This window comes from Lampetra fluviatilis, chromosome 59, assembly GCF_964198595.1.
Source record: "Lampetra fluviatilis chromosome 59, kcLamFluv1.1, whole genome shotgun sequence".
Lineage (NCBI taxonomy): Eukaryota > Metazoa > Chordata > Hyperoartia > Petromyzontiformes > Petromyzontidae > Lampetra > Lampetra fluviatilis.
In genome coordinates, this window is record NC_136333.1 from 3,660,932 (window position 1) to 3,678,382 (window position 17,451).

At 61.2% G+C, this 17,451-nt stretch overlaps 1 protein-coding gene across 1 annotated transcript in view; it reads left to right on the top strand.

Annotated features, from left to right (window-relative positions):
• LOC144950733 (fibrillin-2-like) overlaps positions 1-17,451 on the top strand; it is an 83,473-nt gene that overhangs the window by 35,827 nt on the left and 30,195 nt on the right. Inside the window, 10 exon segments of the mRNA XM_078880805.1 lie at positions 639-764; positions 3,231-3,380; positions 3,630-3,701; positions 6,672-6,797; positions 7,243-7,365; positions 7,827-7,952; positions 9,488-9,604; positions 11,251-11,379; positions 12,068-12,187; positions 12,984-13,109. Coding sequence (XP_078736931.1) covers positions 639-764; positions 3,231-3,380; positions 3,630-3,701; positions 6,672-6,797; positions 7,243-7,365; positions 7,827-7,952; positions 9,488-9,604; positions 11,251-11,379; positions 12,068-12,187; positions 12,984-13,109 — 1,215 coding nt within the window.

Consider the following 17,451-nt stretch of genomic DNA (forward strand, 5'->3'; position numbering starts at 1 on the left):
CGCTTTGCAAGGGTTACGAGTGGTGCAACGAGGTGAAATACAAGTGATGCGGTGAATAGGGATGGGGGTACGGCGGGGGGGGAGGTTTAGTGGGTACCTGGATCACTGGGGGTGCCTAGGGATGGAGGGAAGGGTGGGCCAGGGGGAAGGGGGTCTTGACAGAGCAGCATATACTCGACAGGGGGAGGCTGGTTGCTTAATGGGGATGGGGGTACGGGGATGGGAGGTTTTAGTGGGTACCTGGATTACTGGGGGTGCCTAGGGATGGAGGGAAGGGTGGGTCAGGGAGAAGGGGGTCTTGACGGAGCAGCGTAAACTCGACAGGGAGAGGGAGCTTGCTGCTGCTGCTGCTGCGTGCGGAGGGGAAGCTTGTTCCAGTGCAAGGGGTGCGAGTCGGGATGTGGAGTGGAGACGGTGATTGTGCACATGGAGAAGGGGGTCATGGCGAAGGAGCGGTGGGAGCGGAGCGGGAGTGGGGAGGGAGACACACGGGACGAGGCAAGGGGAGCGAGGTAACGGTGGGGGCAAGGCCCGCTAAGAGATTCAAACCTCCGGCGTGTTGTTTGTCTGTTGTTCTTGTTGTTGTTGTTGTTGTTTTCCTCTCGTTTGCCTGTCGTCGTCGTCACAAAACCACCCAGACGTGGACGAGTGTGCGGCCACGCCGCAGATCTGCGGGCCGGGCACGTGCTTCAACACGGTGGGCAACTACACGTGCGTGTGCCCCCCCGACTACATGCAGACCAACGGGGGCAACAACTGCATGGGTGGGTGGCCGCGCAGCGTCGCACCGCGCACACTCTGCCCTGCGTGTGTGCGTGCGTAGCGTGCGTGCGTAGCGTGTGTGTGCGCGTGTGTGTGTGTACGTGCGTGCGTACCGTGCGCGTGTATGCGTGTGTGTACGCGTGTGTGTACGTGTGTGTGTGCGTGCGTGCGTGTGTGTGTACGTGCGTGCGTGTGTGCGTGTGTGTGCGTGCGTGTGTGTGCGTGCGTAACGTGCGTGTGTGGGTGTGTGTGTAACGTGCATGTGTAGCGTGCGTGTGTACGCGTGTGTGTATGCGTGTGTATGCGTGTGTGTACGTGTGTTTATGCGTGTGTACGTGTGTGTACGTTTATGTACGCTTATGTTTAGCTGTGTGTACGCGTGTGTGTACGCGTGTGTGTACGCGTGTGTGCTCGTGTGTAAGTGCGTAAGTGCGTGAGCGTACATGTGTGGACTCGTGTGTACGTGTGTATGTGCCTGTGTGTGTGTAGTGGGGAGCGGTGGTGTAGCGGTTAGCGCTACGCTGCGCTACCAACCCGGCCACCCGAGTTCGATTCCCGCTCACGGCCAACACCGGTGGCGATTATTTGAACCGATCTCGTGCCTCCCCTAGGTCGACTCAGCCTCAAATGAGTACTTGGTGCGGTGTGTAGTAAGCATCGCCACGAGGGAGACAAAGGCGGTCGGGCGTGGTGCTGGCCACCCACCCCCTCGTTCCGGCCTTCATAGGTTCTCGCTAACAGCACTTGCCCCTACAGTCTGTTAAGGCTACATGGGGGATCTTTGTGTGTGTGCAGACAATCCGTCTGTCTGTCTGTTGGCCGCGTGTCTCTCTCTGTTCTTCCGTCCGTCGATCTGTGTCAGTCGATCTGTGTCAGTCGATCTGTGTCAGTCCATCTGTGTCAGTCGATTCAGCGATCGGTCCGTATGTGTCTGTCCGAGTGTGTCTGTCGATCAACCTGTGGGGTCTGATGGTTCAACTCATCCTCGCCATAGGACAGTGGAGTGTTCAACCACTGGCCTGGGACTGTAATCATGATATGCGAGCGCCAACGCCGTGTCGCAACAACGCGATTTCTTTGTCGATGGTTTGACTGTTGTTTTGGTTTTTTATTTGACAACCAAGGTGTCTATCAATGCATTTGCTGTGATTTGTGTGCGTCTGTTTACCTGTTTGTGTGCTTGTTTGTCTACGCGTTTGTGTATCTGTTTGTCGACGTGTTTTTGTGTCTGTTCACCTGTTTGCGTATTTGATTACCTCTGTGTATCTGTGTGTTTACATGTTTGTTGTTTAGACGTTCGTGCATTCTTAATTTTAGAACTTTCGTGACTGCAGGAATTATTATGTGGTTCTTTCGATTAAGTCACGTCTAAAGATAAAATAATAAATTAAATTAAATAGTAGAATACGACGTTTCGATTGCAACACAAGCAATCATCATCAGGTATAATGAAACAGCGACATAAAATCTAACCAGAAAACTATAGACAGACATATTAGCAGACAGATATCACCAAGACACATAGCGAGAGCAACACAGGTAACAGAGAGGGGTGATCGTCTCTGTGTGGTGGCCTTAAATAGACAGAGGGGGGACGGAGGCAGAGAGAGGGAGGGGGGTTAGAGAAAAAATTAGCATATCAATTGGTGCTGCAAGAACGATTACACGGCAAGCAAGCCTGAAAATCAGGAGAAGGACACACTACAATTAAATAACCTAGTAAAATATCGAAATGTAATGTAATACAACACAGAGGGTCGGTCAACACACAATTAACGCATAGCCTGGTTGATTACGTATTTCAAAGATTGCTAAGTTAGAATTTGAGTGTGAACATTCTAAAGAGGACACAGGCAGAGAGAGCAAGTAGTCAGAGAGAGAGAAAAGAAGATAAGCTTAAAACTTCCCCGTAGAAGTGGTTCAATCTTAATTTTAGAACTTTCGTGACTGCAGGAATTATTATTTGGTTCTTTCGGTTAAGTCACGTCTAAAGATGAAATAATAAATTAAATTAAATAATAGAATACGACGTTTCGATTGCAACACAAGCAATCATCATCAGGTATAATGAAATAGCGACATAAAATCTAACCAGAAAACTATAGACATCTGTTCTGCTGGCCTGGTTTGCATGTTGTTTCGTTTACCTGTTCGTGCATTCGTCTGCTTGCACTGCGCGTTTCTTTCGTTACCTGTCCACGTATCCGTGTGTTTACCCGTGTCATTGCGCGTGCCTTTGTTTACCCGCCGTGCGTATATTCGCTTGCACTGCGCGTTTCTTTGCTCATCGTGTCCGCGTATCCGCGTGTTTACCTGTTACAATGTGCGTTCCTTTGTATTTGCTTCTTCGGTTTAACCGCGTTTGTGTCATCCCCCCCCCCCCCCCCGTTGTTTACCCGCTTGTTTGTGTCTGTTTGCGTTGGCCCGCCCGTCGGCCCGCGTCTTTCCCGATGGCGGCGGCCGTCCAGACATGCGTCGCAGCTTCTGCTACAAGGTGTACAACGTGACGTGCGAGAACGAGTTGACCTTCAACCTCACCAAGAAGCAGTGCTGCTGCGGCTACAACATCGGCAAGGGCTGGCACCGGCCGTGCGAGCCGTGCCCCAGCCCCGGCACGCGTGAGTCTCGCCCCACCGCGCCCCACGCGGCCGCACCGCGGTTAGCCGGCACGCGGAGGGTACAGCCGGCAAGGCAAATCCGAGCGTAGCGGAGAGTCGGAGCAGATGCGCTACGGCGTGGTGTGACGTGGAGTGGTGTGACGTGGTGCGGTGTGACGTCACGTGGTGTCACGTGGGGTGGTGTCACGTGGTGTGACGTGGTGTTGTGTCACATGGTGCGGTGTAACGTGGTGTGTTTGCTGTGAGCAGGCGCGTTTGTGAGCCTCTGCGGGAGCCAGGTGCCAGGATTTGAGATCGACTTCATAACAGGGAAGCCAGTCGGTGAGGTCACGACCCCCCCCCCCCCCCACTGCCATGCGAGGCCATTCCCAGGGACCCCCAAACATGCACGGTCCATCATGTTCCACTCCCCTCCCACCTCACTCCACTCCCCACCCATCTCACTCCACTCCCCTCCCATCTCACTCCCCTCCACGCACTCTCCTACCCCTCCCACCTCACTCCACTCCCCTCCCATCTCACTCCCCTCCACGCACTCTCCTACCTTTCCCCTCTCATCTCACTCCACTCCCCTCCACGCACTCCCCTGCCTTTCCCCTCTCATCTCACTCCACTCCCCTCCACGCACTCTCCTGCCTTTCCCCTCTCATCTCACTCCACTCCCCTCCACGCACTCTCCTGCCTCTCCCCTCTCATCTCACTCCACTCCCATCCCATCTCACTCCACTCCCCTCCACGCACTCTCATGCCTCTCCCCTCTCATCTCACTCCACTCCCCTCCACGCACTCTCCTGCCTCTCCCCTCTCATCTCACTCCACTCCCCTCCCATCTCACTCCACTCCCCTCCACGCACTCTCCTGCCTTTCCCCTCTCATCTCACTCCACTCCCCTCCACGCACTCTCCTACCTCTCCCCTCTCATCTCACTCCACTCCCCTCCACGCACTATCCTACCTCTCCCCTCTCATCTCACTCCACTCCCCTCCACGCACTCTCCTACCTCTCCCCTCTCATCTCACTCCACTCCCCTCCACGCACTCTCATGCCTCTCCCCTCTCATCTCACTCCACTCCCCTCCACTCACCCCCCGTGTCTCCCCCGTGTCTCCCCCGTGTCTCCCCCTGTCTCCCCCGTGTCTCCCTCTTGTCTCCCCCGTGTCTCCCCCGGTGTCTCCCCCGTGCCTCCTCCGTGTCTCCCCCGTGTCTCCCCCGTGTCTCCCCCGTGTCTCCCCCGTGTCTCCCCCGTGTCTCCCCCCGTGTCTCCCCTGTGTTTCCCCCGTGCCTCCCCCGTGCCTCCACCGTGTCTCCCCCGTGTCTCTCCCCGTGTCTCCCCCGTGTCTCCCCTGTGTTTCCCCCGTGCCTCCCCCGTGCCTCCCCGTGTCTCCCCCGTGTCTCCCCCGTGTCTCCCCCGTGTCTCCCCCGTGCCTCCCCCGTGTCTCCCCCGTGTCTCCCCGTGTCTCTCCCGTGTCTCCCCCGTGTCTCCCCCGTGTCTCCCCCGTGCCTCCCCGTGTCTCCCCCGTGTCTCCCCGTGTCTCCCCCGTGTCTCCCCCGTGTCTCCCCCGTGTCTCCCCCGTGTCTCCCCCGTGCCTCCCCCGTGTCTCCCCGTGTCTCCCCCGTGCCTCCCCCGTGCCTCCCCCGTGTCTCCCCGTTCCTCCCCCGTGTCTCCCCCGTGTCTCCCCCGTGCCTCCCCCGTGTCTCCCCCGTGTCTCTCCCCGTGTCTCCCCGTGTCTCCCCCGTGTCTCCCCCGTGCCTCTCCCGTGTCTCCCCCGTGCCTCCCCCGTGTCTCCCCCGTGTCTCCCCCGTGTCTCCCCGTGTCTCCCCGTGTCTCCCCCGTGCCTCCCCGTGTCTCCCCCGTGTCTCCCCCGTGTCTCTCCCCGTGTCTCCCCGTGTCTCCCCCGTGTCTCCCCCGTGCCTCCCCCGTGTCTCCCCCGTGCCTCCCCCATGTCTCCCCCGTGTCTCCCCCGTGTCTCCCCGTGTCTCCCCCGTGCCGTCCCGTGTCTCCCCCGTGTCTCCCCCGTGTCTCCCCCGTGTCTCCCCGTGTCTCCCCCGTGTCTCCCCCGTGTCTCCCCCGTGCCTCCCCGTGTCTCCCCCGTGTCTCCCCGTGTCTCCCCCGTGTCTCTCCCGTGTCTCCCTCGTGTCTCCTCCGTGTCTCCCCCGTGCCTCCCCGTGTCTCCCCCGTGTCTCCCCCGTGTCTCCCCCGTGCCTCCCCCGTGTCTCTCCCGTGTCTCCCCCGTGTCTCCCCCGTGTCTCTCCCGTGTCTCCCCCGTGTCTCCCCGTGTCTCCCCCGTGTCTCCCCCGTGTCTCCCCCGTGTCTCCCCCGTGCCTCCCCGTGTCTCTCCCGTGTCTCTCCGTGTCTCCCCCGTGTCTCCCCCCGTGTCTCCCCCGTGTCTCCCCCGTGTCTCCCCTGTGTCTCCCCCGTGTCTCTCCCCGTGTTTCCCCCGTGTCTCCCCCGTGCCTCCCCGTATCTCCCCCGTGTCTCCCCTGTGTCTCCCCCGTGTCTCTCCCCGTGTTTCCCCCGTGTCTCCCCCGTGCCTCCCCGTGTCTCCCCCGTGTCTCCCCCGTGTCTCCCCCCGTGTCTCCCCCGTGTCTCCCCCGTGTCTCCCCCGTGTCTCCCCTGTGTCTCCCCCGTGTCTCTCCCCCGTGTTTCCCCCGTGTCTCCCCCGTGCCTCCCCGTGTCTCCCCCGTGTCTCCCCGTGTCTCTCCCCGTGTCTCCCCCGTGTCTCCCCCGTGCCTCCCCGTGTCTCCCCCGTGTCTCCCCGTGTCTCTCCCCGTGTCTCCCCCGTGTCTCCTCCGTGTCTCCCCGTGTCTCCCCCGTGTCTCTCCCGTGTCTCCCCCGTGTCTCCCCCGTGTCTCCCCCGTGCCTCCCCGTGTCTCCCCCGTGTCTCCCCCGTGTCTCCCCCGTGTCTCCTCGTGTCTCCCCCGTGTCTCCCCCGTGTCTCCCCCGTGTCTCCCCCGTGTCTCCCCCGTGTCTCCCCCGTGTCTCCCCGTGTCTCCCCCGTGTCTCCCCCGTGTCTCCCCCGTGTCTCTCCCGTGTCTCTCCCGTGTCTCTCCCGTGTCTCCCCCGTGTCTCCCCCGTGTCTCCCCCGTGTCTCCCCCGTGTCTCCCCCGTGTCTCCCCCGTGCCTCCCCGTGTCTCCCCCGTGTCTCCCCCGTTTCTCCCCCGTGTCTCCCCCGTGTCTCTCCCGTGTCTCTCCCGTGTCTCCCCGTGTCTCCCCCGTGTCTCCCCCCGTGTCTCCCCCGTGTCTCCCCCGTGTCTCCCCCGTGTCTCCCCCGTGTCTCCCCCGTGTCTCCAGACATCGATGAGTGCACGGCCATCCCGGGCATCTGTGCCAACGGGCTGTGCATCAACCAGCCGGGCAGCTTCCGTTGCGAGTGCCCCGTCGGCTTCAGCTACAACGACCTGCTGCTCATCTGTGAAGGTGCGGCCATCGGGGTGGTGGTGGCGGTGGCGGTTTGTCGCGGTGGCAATGATGATGGTGGCGATGGTGCCGGTGGTGGCAGTGGCAATGATGATGTTGATGGCGGATGGTGATGATGATGATGATTGCAGTAGCAATGATGGTCGTGATGATGATGATGGTGGCGGTGGTGGCGGTGGCAATGATGATGGTGATGGTGGACGGTGGTGATGGTGGCGGCGGTGGCGGTGGTGATGGTGATGATGATGGTGATGTTGGTGATGATGATGATGGTAATGATGATGGTGATGATGATGGTGGTGATGATGGTGATGATAATGGCGGTGTCAGTGATGATGATGGTGATGATGATGGTGATGATGATGGCGGTGTCAGTGATTGTGATAATGATGATGATGGTGATGATGGTGATGATGGCGGCTACGGTGTGGCTGGCCGTGTGCAGACATCGACGAGTGCTCGAGCGACGTGATGTGTCAGCGCAACGCCGAGTGCGTCAACATCCCCGGCAGCTTCCGCTGCGAGTGCTCCCGCGGATTCCTACTCACGCCCTTCGGAGCCTGCATCGGTGAGCCCCCCCCCCTCGCCCCCCCTCTCCCCCTCCCCTCGTCACCCCCCCTCGCCACCCCCCTCTCCCCCCCCTCGCCCCCCCCCACGAAATCCCCCCTCGCCCCCCCCCTCGCCCCCCCCCTCGCCCCCCCCTCTCCCCCCCTCGCCCCCCCCTCGCCCCCCCTCGCCCCCCCCTCGCCCCCCCCCACGCCACCCCCCTCGCCCCCTCCTTGCCCCCCCCCTCACCCCCCACCCCGCCCACCCTCGCCCCCCCCCCTCGCCCCCCCCTCTCCTCCCCCCTCGCCCCCCCCCCGACGGTCCGCTAAGGAGGCCGCTGGCGGTGCTGGGGGTGTCCCCTCTGTCTGTGTCTGTGGTGCCGTGGTGGTGGTGGTGGTGCCGTGGTGGTGGTGGTGCCGTGGTGGTGGTGGTGCCGTGGTGGTGGTGCCGTGGTGGTGGTGGTGCCGTGGTGGTGGTGTTGAGATCGCGACGAGTGCCAGGAGCTGCCCGGCGTGTGCAGCCCGGGCCGCTGCGTGGACCAGGAGGGCAGCTACCACTGCCTGTGCCCCAACGGCTACAGGGCCACCCCCGACAGGGGCATGTGCATGGGTGGGTGGCGCGCACGCACGCACGCCTACGCACGCCTACGCACACACACGCACGCCTACGCACGCCTACGTACACACGCGTACGCACCTACACACGCACACACACCTACATGCACACGCGCAGATGTACACACGCGTACGCACCTACACACGCACCTACACACGCACACACATTTGCACACACACACGCACATCAAGGAGGCTGATGATGTCTCTGGCAAGGCCGTAGCCATGGAGTCAACATTGGGGGGGACAAAATCTTCCAGGGGGTCTGGGGTCCCCCCCCCCCAGAATTTTTTTTATAAATTTGAAAACTCATTTCCTCTAATTTCCTGCCTAAAATATTAAAAAAAAACACTAACACGTGGGATGGACTTTTATTTCTTTATTTTTTACAATAATGTTTAATCGTGTATTGTATTACATTGCTCTGTTCTTTTTTCATTTTCTTGTTTCATTGTATGTAATGGCAGAGATTAGGGATTCATAAAGTACAACCATAACCACAATCATATTAACAGAAATCTATTTTTTCGTAATATATTGGGGGAGGCATTTTTGAGCATATTTTAATATTAAGGGGGGGGGGATGTGCCCCCCCCCCCCCCCAGTTATATATTATAACATAGAGGCCTTGGCCTCTGGTGTCGGTCAAGCGGTTTCAAAGGCGGCGCGTCACAGCGACGAGTGGTGAATGCAGGACCCGATGGCCCTGCAAGAGACACCTCATTGGTGTTTGAACATCTTGACAACTCCTGTGTTGTTGCCGAAAGGGGTACAACTTATTATTTTTGGGTGTCATGCTTTTGATGCTGGATGAAAGGCCGCATAGCTATCAACATCATCACCACCACCACCATCACCACCATCATCACCACCATCACCACCAACACCACCAGCATCACCATCATCACCACCATCACCACCAGCATCACCATCATCACCACCACCAACACCACCACCATCACCACCACCATCACCACCGCCATCACCATCGCCACCACCATCACCATCATCACCAACACCATCACCACCACTATCACCACCACTATCACCACCACCATCACTACCACCATCACTACCACCATCACCACCATCACCACCACCATCACCACCACCACCATCACCACCACCATCACCACCATCACCACCACCACCACCATCACCACCACCACCATCACCACCATCACCACCACCATCACCACCATCACCACCATCACCACCATCACCATCACCACCATCACCACCACCATCACCACCATCACCACCACCATCACCACCATCACCACCATCACCACCACCACCAGTGACGAATCTTGGCAGGCCGGTCCCTGTCTGTCCCTTGCCGGAGCTCCCCCCCACCCACGCCCCGGCCCCCACCCCCCACCCCCCCACCCCCCCACCCCCCCACCCCCCACCCCCCCACCCCCCCACCCCCCCACCCCCCCACCCCCCCACCCCCCCACCCCCCCACCCCCCCACCCCCCCACCCCCCGCGTGGCCGCTCACCCCCCTCCTCGCCCCCCCCCCCTCTAGATGTGGACGAGTGTGAGCGGCGTCCGTGCGGCAACGGGACGTGCAAGAACGCCATCGGCTCCTACAACTGCCTCTGCTTCCTGGGCTTCGAGCTCAGCCACAACATCGACTGCGTCGGTACGCGCGTACCTGTGTGTGCGTACGTGTGCGTGTGCGTGTGTGCGTGTACGTGTGTGTGCGTGTGTGTGTGTACGTGTGTGTGTGTACGTACGTGTGTGTGTGTGCGTGCGTGTGTGATGTGTGTGTGTGTGTGCGTGTGTGCATGTGTGCATGTGTGCGTGTGTGTGTGCGTGCGTACGTGTGCGCGCGTACGTGTGCGTACGTGTGTGCATACATGTGCACGCGTGTGTGTGTGTGCGTACGTGTGTGCGTACGTGTGCGCGCACGTGTGTGCGTACATGTGTGTGCGTACGTGTGTGCGTGTGTGTGCGTGCGTACGTGTGCGCGCACGTGTGTGTGTACGTGTGTGCGTACATGCGTGCATACGTGTTTGCGTGTGTACGTGTGTGTGCGCGTGTGTACGTGTGTACGTGTATGCGCGCGTGCGCGCGTGTGTGTGTGGGGAGCACTAGTGTCGTGGTTAGCGCTACGCTGCGCTACGAACCCGTCGACCCGAGTTCGATTCCCGCTCACGGCCAACACTAGTGACGATTATCTGAACCGGTCCTGGGCCTCCCCTAGGTAGACTCAGCCTTAACATTTGTACCCGGTGAGGTGTGTATACATCAGCACTGGAGAGACAAAGACGGCCGGGCGTGATGCTGGCCACCCATCCCTTTCTGTCGTAACGGCCTTCATAAGTGCTGCTCGCTAACGGCACTCACACGAACAGTCCGTTAAGGCTACACGGGGGATCATGTCAAGATTGGTCTCTGAGCAGTGCCAGGCTGGGTGCACTTCGAGGCCAGTGGGCGGTCAGAGGCAGTCGCCCGCCAACAACAGCGGAGGGCGGATGAGCGATGCTCACAACAACGAGCGGAGCGTCGAGTGGCGGCTTAAACGCGATCTGTAATCAAATCGGGGAAGATATTTTCCCAACGATTTGTTTGTTTTGAAGTTGGAAGTGACTCAGTGAGCTCTAGCACCTCCTGCCCTCACTCCCCGTCTCTCTTCCCCACCCTGGCACCTGCTGCACCCTTCGCCTGGACACCTGTGATAAAGAGCTTTATAGCTTATCGGATTCCTCCAAGTATGAATGAATATTCTGCAATGCGCCACGGTGGCTAGGAGATGTTGACTACCGCGCGTGGTATACAGGAGGTCGTGGGTTCGATCCCGACCGGAGGACCCAGAGAAAAGTCCACGTGATCACGGGGAGAGAGAGAGAGACGCAAACTCCAAATATACAGCAGCAGGCGCCAGGGTTGGGATCGAACCCACGACCTCCTGTATACAGGTCGAGGTAGTTAACATCTCCTAGCCACCGTGATGATGATGAGAGAAAGATGAAAACTCCAAATACACAGCAGCAGGCGTCGTCAAGATCGCGATCGAACCCACGACCTCCTGTACACCAGGCGAGGTAGTTAACATCTCCTAGCCACCATGATGATGCTGATGAGAGAGAGAGACACTCAAACTCCAAATACACAGCAGCAGGCCTCGTCAAGATCGCGATCGAACCCACGACCTCCTGCATCCCAACCACCACGGACGGCACCGGATGCGCAGTGACGACCGACTAAGTGGCGATCGGCCCGCGGATTGTGACGACGACGATGAATCTGACCCCCTCCCCATCCCCCCCCCCTTCCCCGTGACAGACGTGGACGAGTGCGTGTCCATGCGTGGCCACGTGTGCCGCAGCGGAGACTGCATCAACACCGTCGGCTCCTTCCAGTGTCACTGCAACGCCGGCTACGAGATGACGCCCGACCGCAAGAGCTGCCGCGGTGAGGGCGTGGTGGTGGAGGTGGTGGTGATGGTGGTGGTTGTGGAGGTGGTGGAGGTGGCGGTGGAGGTGGTGGTGGTGTGGTGGTGGTGGCGTGGTGGTGGTGGCGTGGTGGTGGTGGTGGTGTGGTGGTGGTGGTGTGGTGGTGGTGGTGGCGTGGTGGTGGTGGTGGCGTGGTGGTGGTGGTGGTGGCGTGGTGGTGGTGGTGGTGGTGTGGTGGTGGTGATGGTGGTGGTTGTGGAGGTGGTGGAGGTGGCGGTGGAGGTGGTGGTGGTGGTGTGGTGGTGGTGGGGTGGTGGTGGGGTGGTGGTGGGGTGGTGGTGGGCAGGAAGTGTCTGGGTTCGATTCCCGACTGGGGGCGCATTGATTCCGCGTATAGTGTGTGTGTAGTGTGTGTGTGTAGTGTGTGTAGTGTGTGTGTAGTGTGTGTGTGTAGTGTGTGTGCGTGTAGTGTGTGTGTGTGTTGGTCTGTGTATGGTGTCTGTGGGTGGCTGTGTGAGTCCATTGCGATGACGGAGTTGGGCACGCGACGGTGAACGGTGAACGCGACGGTGAACGCCACGGTGAAGGTGACGGTGACGACAACGGTGGACTGGGACGGTGGAGACGATGGTAGACGAGACGGTGAACGCGGCGGTGGACGGTGGACGGTGGACGGTGGACGGTGACCTTGCGCCGTGTCTCCCCAGACGTGAACGAGTGTGTGACCACGCCGGGCGTCTGCTCGCCGGGCTCCTGCCAGAACCTGGAGGGCTCCTTCCGCTGCTTGTGCCCCCCCGGCTACGAGGTGGTGGTGGACGTCTGTAAAGGTGAGCGGTGGTGGTGGTGGCCGTGGAGGTGGTGGTGGTGATGGTGGTAGCAATGGTGGTGGTGGTGGCCGTGGTGGCCGTGGTGGTGGTGATGGTGGTGATGGTGGTGGTGACGGTGGTGATAGTGGTGGCGGTGGTGGCAGTGGTGGGGGGTGGCGGTGGTGGTGGTGGTGGGTGGCGTTGGTGGTGGCGGTGGTAATGGTGGTGGCGGTTATGGCAATGGTGGTGGTGGTGGTGGTAGTGGCAGTGGTGATGATGGTAGTTGTGGTGGTGGTGTGCTCCAAACCCGGCCACACGAGTTTTTGATTCCTGCTCACGGCCAACACTGGTGACGATTATCTCGGCCTCCCTTAGGTTGACTCAGCCTCAAATGAGCACACCGCCGCTCGTGGCGCTGGCCACCCACCCCGCTCTTGCGCCAACGCTGCCCTTGATCGGTTCCCTCTAACGAACGGCACTTGCCCCTCCAGCCTGTGAGCGCTACGCGGGGGGCCTCTGTCTGTGCACCAGAGGTCGCAACCGGGTACCCGATACCCGTACCCTACCCGATACCCGTACCCTACCCGATACCCGGCTACCCGTACCCTGGTGCGGCCGGGTACGGGTACGGGTAGGCCGTGAGTCACTGGTGAGTAACCGTTTGTCACTCATTTCGGGTAGGGTACGGGTACCTGTTTGCGACCCGTACCCGGCCGGGTACGGGTACGGGTAGCAGTTTGCGACCCTGGTGCGGCCGGGTACGGGTACGGGTAAGGAATCAAAACCCGTGTGCAACCTCTGTGTGTGCGCCGCGTAGATGTGAACGAGTGCGTGCGGGAGCCGGCCCTCTGCCTCCTGGGCATCTGCGTGAACACGAAGGGCAGCTTCCAGTGCCGCTGTCCGCCGGGCTTCGTCCTCTCGCTCAACGGACGCACGTGCTACGGTGAGAGTCGCGCGCCCGCCCATTCACTCGCTCGCTCGCTCGCTCACCCGTCCGACCGCTCGCTCACTCGCCGACGACATCGCCCACTCGCTCGCTCATTCACTCGCCCGCTCGTTCACTTCGCTCGCCCATTCCCTCACTCGCTCGCTCACCCGTCCGACCGCTCGCTCACTCGCCGACGACATCGCCCACTCGCTCGCTCATTCACTCGCCCACTCGTTCACTCGCCCGCTCGCCCACTCGCTCGTCCATTCCCTCACTCGCTCATTCAATCGCTCACTCGCCGACGACATCGCCCACTCGCTCGCTCATTCACTCGCCCGCTCGTTCACTCGCTCGCCCATTCCCTCACTCGCTCGCTCACCCGTCCGACCGCTCGCTCACTCGCCGACGACATCGCCCACTTCGCTCGCTCATTCACTCGCCCACTCGTTCACTCGCCCGCTCGCCCACTCGCTCGTCCATTCCCTCACTCGCTCATTCAATCGCTCACTCGCCGACGACATCGCCCACTCGCTCGCTCGCTCACTCGCCCACTCGTTCACTTACCCGCTGATTCACTCGCTCGCTCCCCCACTCGCCCGCCCATTCAATCGCTCCGTCACTCACTCACCATTCCCTCACTGGCTCGCTCATTCACACTCTCACTCGCCCACTAGCTCACTCACTCATTCACTCACTCGCCTGCCCACTCCCTCAATCATTCACTCGCCCACCCGTTTGCCCGCTCACCTGTCCCGCTCACCACCCGCGTCTCCCGCCAGGCTTGTGCACTCACCCGACCGCCCCACCCGCTCACCCACTCGCTCAACCACGCACCCACTTGCTCATGCGCTCGCTCACTCACACCATCACCCAGCTATTTAACCAGTTTCTCTCTCTCTCGCTCGCTCATCCACTCACCCGGCTCACTCACTCACCCGCTCACCCACTCGCTCATCCACTCACCCGGCTCACTCACTCACCCGCTCACCCACTCGCTCACCCACTCACCCACTCACCCACTCACCCGCTCACCCACTCACTCGCTCACCTGCTCACCCACTCACCCACTCACTCGCTCACCTGCTCACCCACTCACTCGCTCACCTGCTCACCCACTCACCCACTCACCCACTCACCTGCTCACCCACTCACCCACTCACCCACTCACCTGCTCACCCACTCACCCACTCACCCACTCACCCACTCACCCACTCACCCACTCACCTGCTCACCCACTCACTCGCTCACCTGCTCACCCACTCACCCGCTCACCCACTCACCCACTCACCCACTCACCCACTCACTCGCTCACCTGCTCACCCACTCACCCACTCACCCACTCACCCGCTCACCCACTCACCCACTCACCCACTCACCCGCTCACCCACTCACCCACTCACCCACTCACCCACTCACTCGCTCACCTGCTCACCCGCTCACCCACTCACCCACTCACCCGCTCACCCACTCACCCACTCACTCGCTCACCTGCTCACCCACTCACTCGCTCACCTGCTCACCCACTCACCCACTCACCCACTCACCCACTCACTCGCTCACCTGCTCACCCACTCACTCGCTCACCTGCTCACCCACTCACCCGCTCACCCACTCACCCACTCACTCGCTCACCTGCTCACCCACTCACTCGCTCACCTGCTCACCCACTCACCCGCTCACCCACTCACCCACTCACTCGCTCACCTGCTCACCCACTCACTCGCTCACCTGCTCACCCACTCACCCGCTCACCCACTCACCCACTCACTCGCTCACCTGCTCACCCACTCACTCGCTCACCTGCTCACCCACTCACCCGCTCACCCACTCACCCACTCACTCGCTCACCTGCTCACCCACTCACTCGCTCACCTGCTCACCCACTCACCCGCTCACCCACTCACCCACTCACTCGCTCACCTGCTCACCCACTCACTCGCTCACCTGCTCACCCACTCACCCGCTAACCCACTCACCCACTCACTCGCTCACCTGCTCACCCACTCACTCGCTCACCTGCTCACCCACTCACTCGCTCACCTGCTCACCCACTCACCCGCTCACCCACTCACCCACTCACTCGCTCACCTGCTCACCAACTCACTCGCTCACCTGCTCACCCACTCACCCGCTCACCTGCTCACCCACTCACCCGCTCACCCACTCACCCACTCACTCGCTCACCTGCTCACCCACTCACTCGCTCACCTGCTCACCCACTCACCCGCTCACCCACTCACCCACTCACTCGCTCACCTGCTCACCCACTCACTCGCTCACCTGCTCACCCACTCACCCGCTCACCCACTCACCCGCTCACCCACTCACCCACTCACCCGCTCACCTGCTCACCTGCTCACCCACTCACCCGCTCACCCACTCACCCACTCACTCGCTCACCTGCTCACCCACTCACTCGCTCACCTGCTCACCATCTCACCCGCTCACCCACTCACCCGCTCACCCACTCACTCGCTCACCCACTCACCCACTCACCCGCTCACCTGCTCACCTGCTCACCCACTCACCCGCTCACCCACTCACCCACTCACTCGCTCACCTGCTCACCCACTCACTCGCTCACCTGCTCACCCACTCACCCGCTCACCCACTCACCCGCTCACCCACTCACTCGCTCACCTGCTCACCCACTCACCCGCTCACCCACTCACCCGCTCACCCACTCACTCGCTCACCTGCTCACCCACTCACCCGCTCACCCACTCACTCGCTCACCTGCTCACCCACTCACTCGCTCACCTGCTCACCCACTCACCCGCTCACCCACTCACCCGCTCACCCACTCACTCGCTCACCTGCTCACCCACTCACCCGCTCACCCACTCACCCGCTCACCCACTCACTCGCTCACCTGCTCACCCACTCACCCGCTCACCCACTCACTCGCTCACCTGCTCACCCACTCACTCGCTCACCTGCTCACCCACTCACCCGCTCACCCACTCACCCGCTCACCCACTCACTCGCTCACCTGCTCACCCACTCACCCGCTCACCCACTCACCCGCTCACCCACTCACCCACTCACTCGCTCACCTGCTCACCCACTCACTCGCTCACCTGCTCACCCACTCACCCACTCACCCACTCACCCACTCACTCGCTCACCTGCTCACCTGCTCACCCACTCACCCGCTCACCCACTCACCCACTCACTCGCTCACCTGCTCACCCACTCACTCGCTCACCTGCTCACCCACTCACCCGCTCACCCACTCACCCGCTCACCCACTCACCCACTCACCCGCTCACCTGCTCACCTGCTCACCCACTCACCCGCTCACCCACTCACCCACTCACTCGCTCACCTGCTCACCCACTCACTCGCTCACCTGCTCACCCACTCACCCGCTCACCCACTCACCCGCTCACCCACTCACTCGCTCACCCACTCACCCACTCACCCGCTCACCTGCTCACCTGCTCACCCACTCACCCGCTCACCCACTCACCCACTCACTCGCTCACCTGCTCACCCACTCACTCGCTCACCTGCTCACCCACTCACCCGCTCACCCACTCACCCACTCACTCGCTCACCTGCTCACCCACTCACTCGCTCACCTGCTCACCCACTCACCCGCTCACCCACTCACCCGCTCACCCACTCACTCGCTCACCCACTCACCCACTCACCCGCTCACCTGCTCACCTGCTCACCCACTCACCCGCTCACCCACTCACCCACTCACTCGCTCACCTGCTCACCCACTCACTCGCTCACCTGCTCACCCACTCACCCGCTCACCCACTCACCCACTCACTCGCTCACCTGCTCACCCACTCACTCGCTCACCTGCTCACCCACTCACCCGCTCACCCACTCACCCACTCACTCGCTCACCTGCTCACCCACTCACTCGCTCACCTGCTCACCCACTCACTCGCTCACCTGCTCACCCACTCACCCGCTCACCCACTCACCCACTCACTCGCTCACCTGCTCACCAACTCACTCGCTCACCTGCTCACCCACTCACCCGCTCACCTGCTCACCCACTCACCCGCTCACCCACTCACCCACTCACTCGCTCACCTGCTCACCCACTCACTCGCTCACCTGCTCACCCACTCACCCGCTCACCCACTCACCCACTCACTCGCTCACCTGCTCACCCACTCACTCGCTCACCTGCTCACCCACTCACCCGCTCACCCACTCACCCGCTCACCCACTCACCCACTCACCCGCTCACCTGCTCACCTGCTCACCCACTCACCCGCTCACCCACTCACCCACTCACTCGCTCACCTGCTCACCCACTCACTCGCTCACCTGCTCACCATCTCACCCGCTCACCCACTCACCCGCTCACCCACTCACTCGCTCACCCACT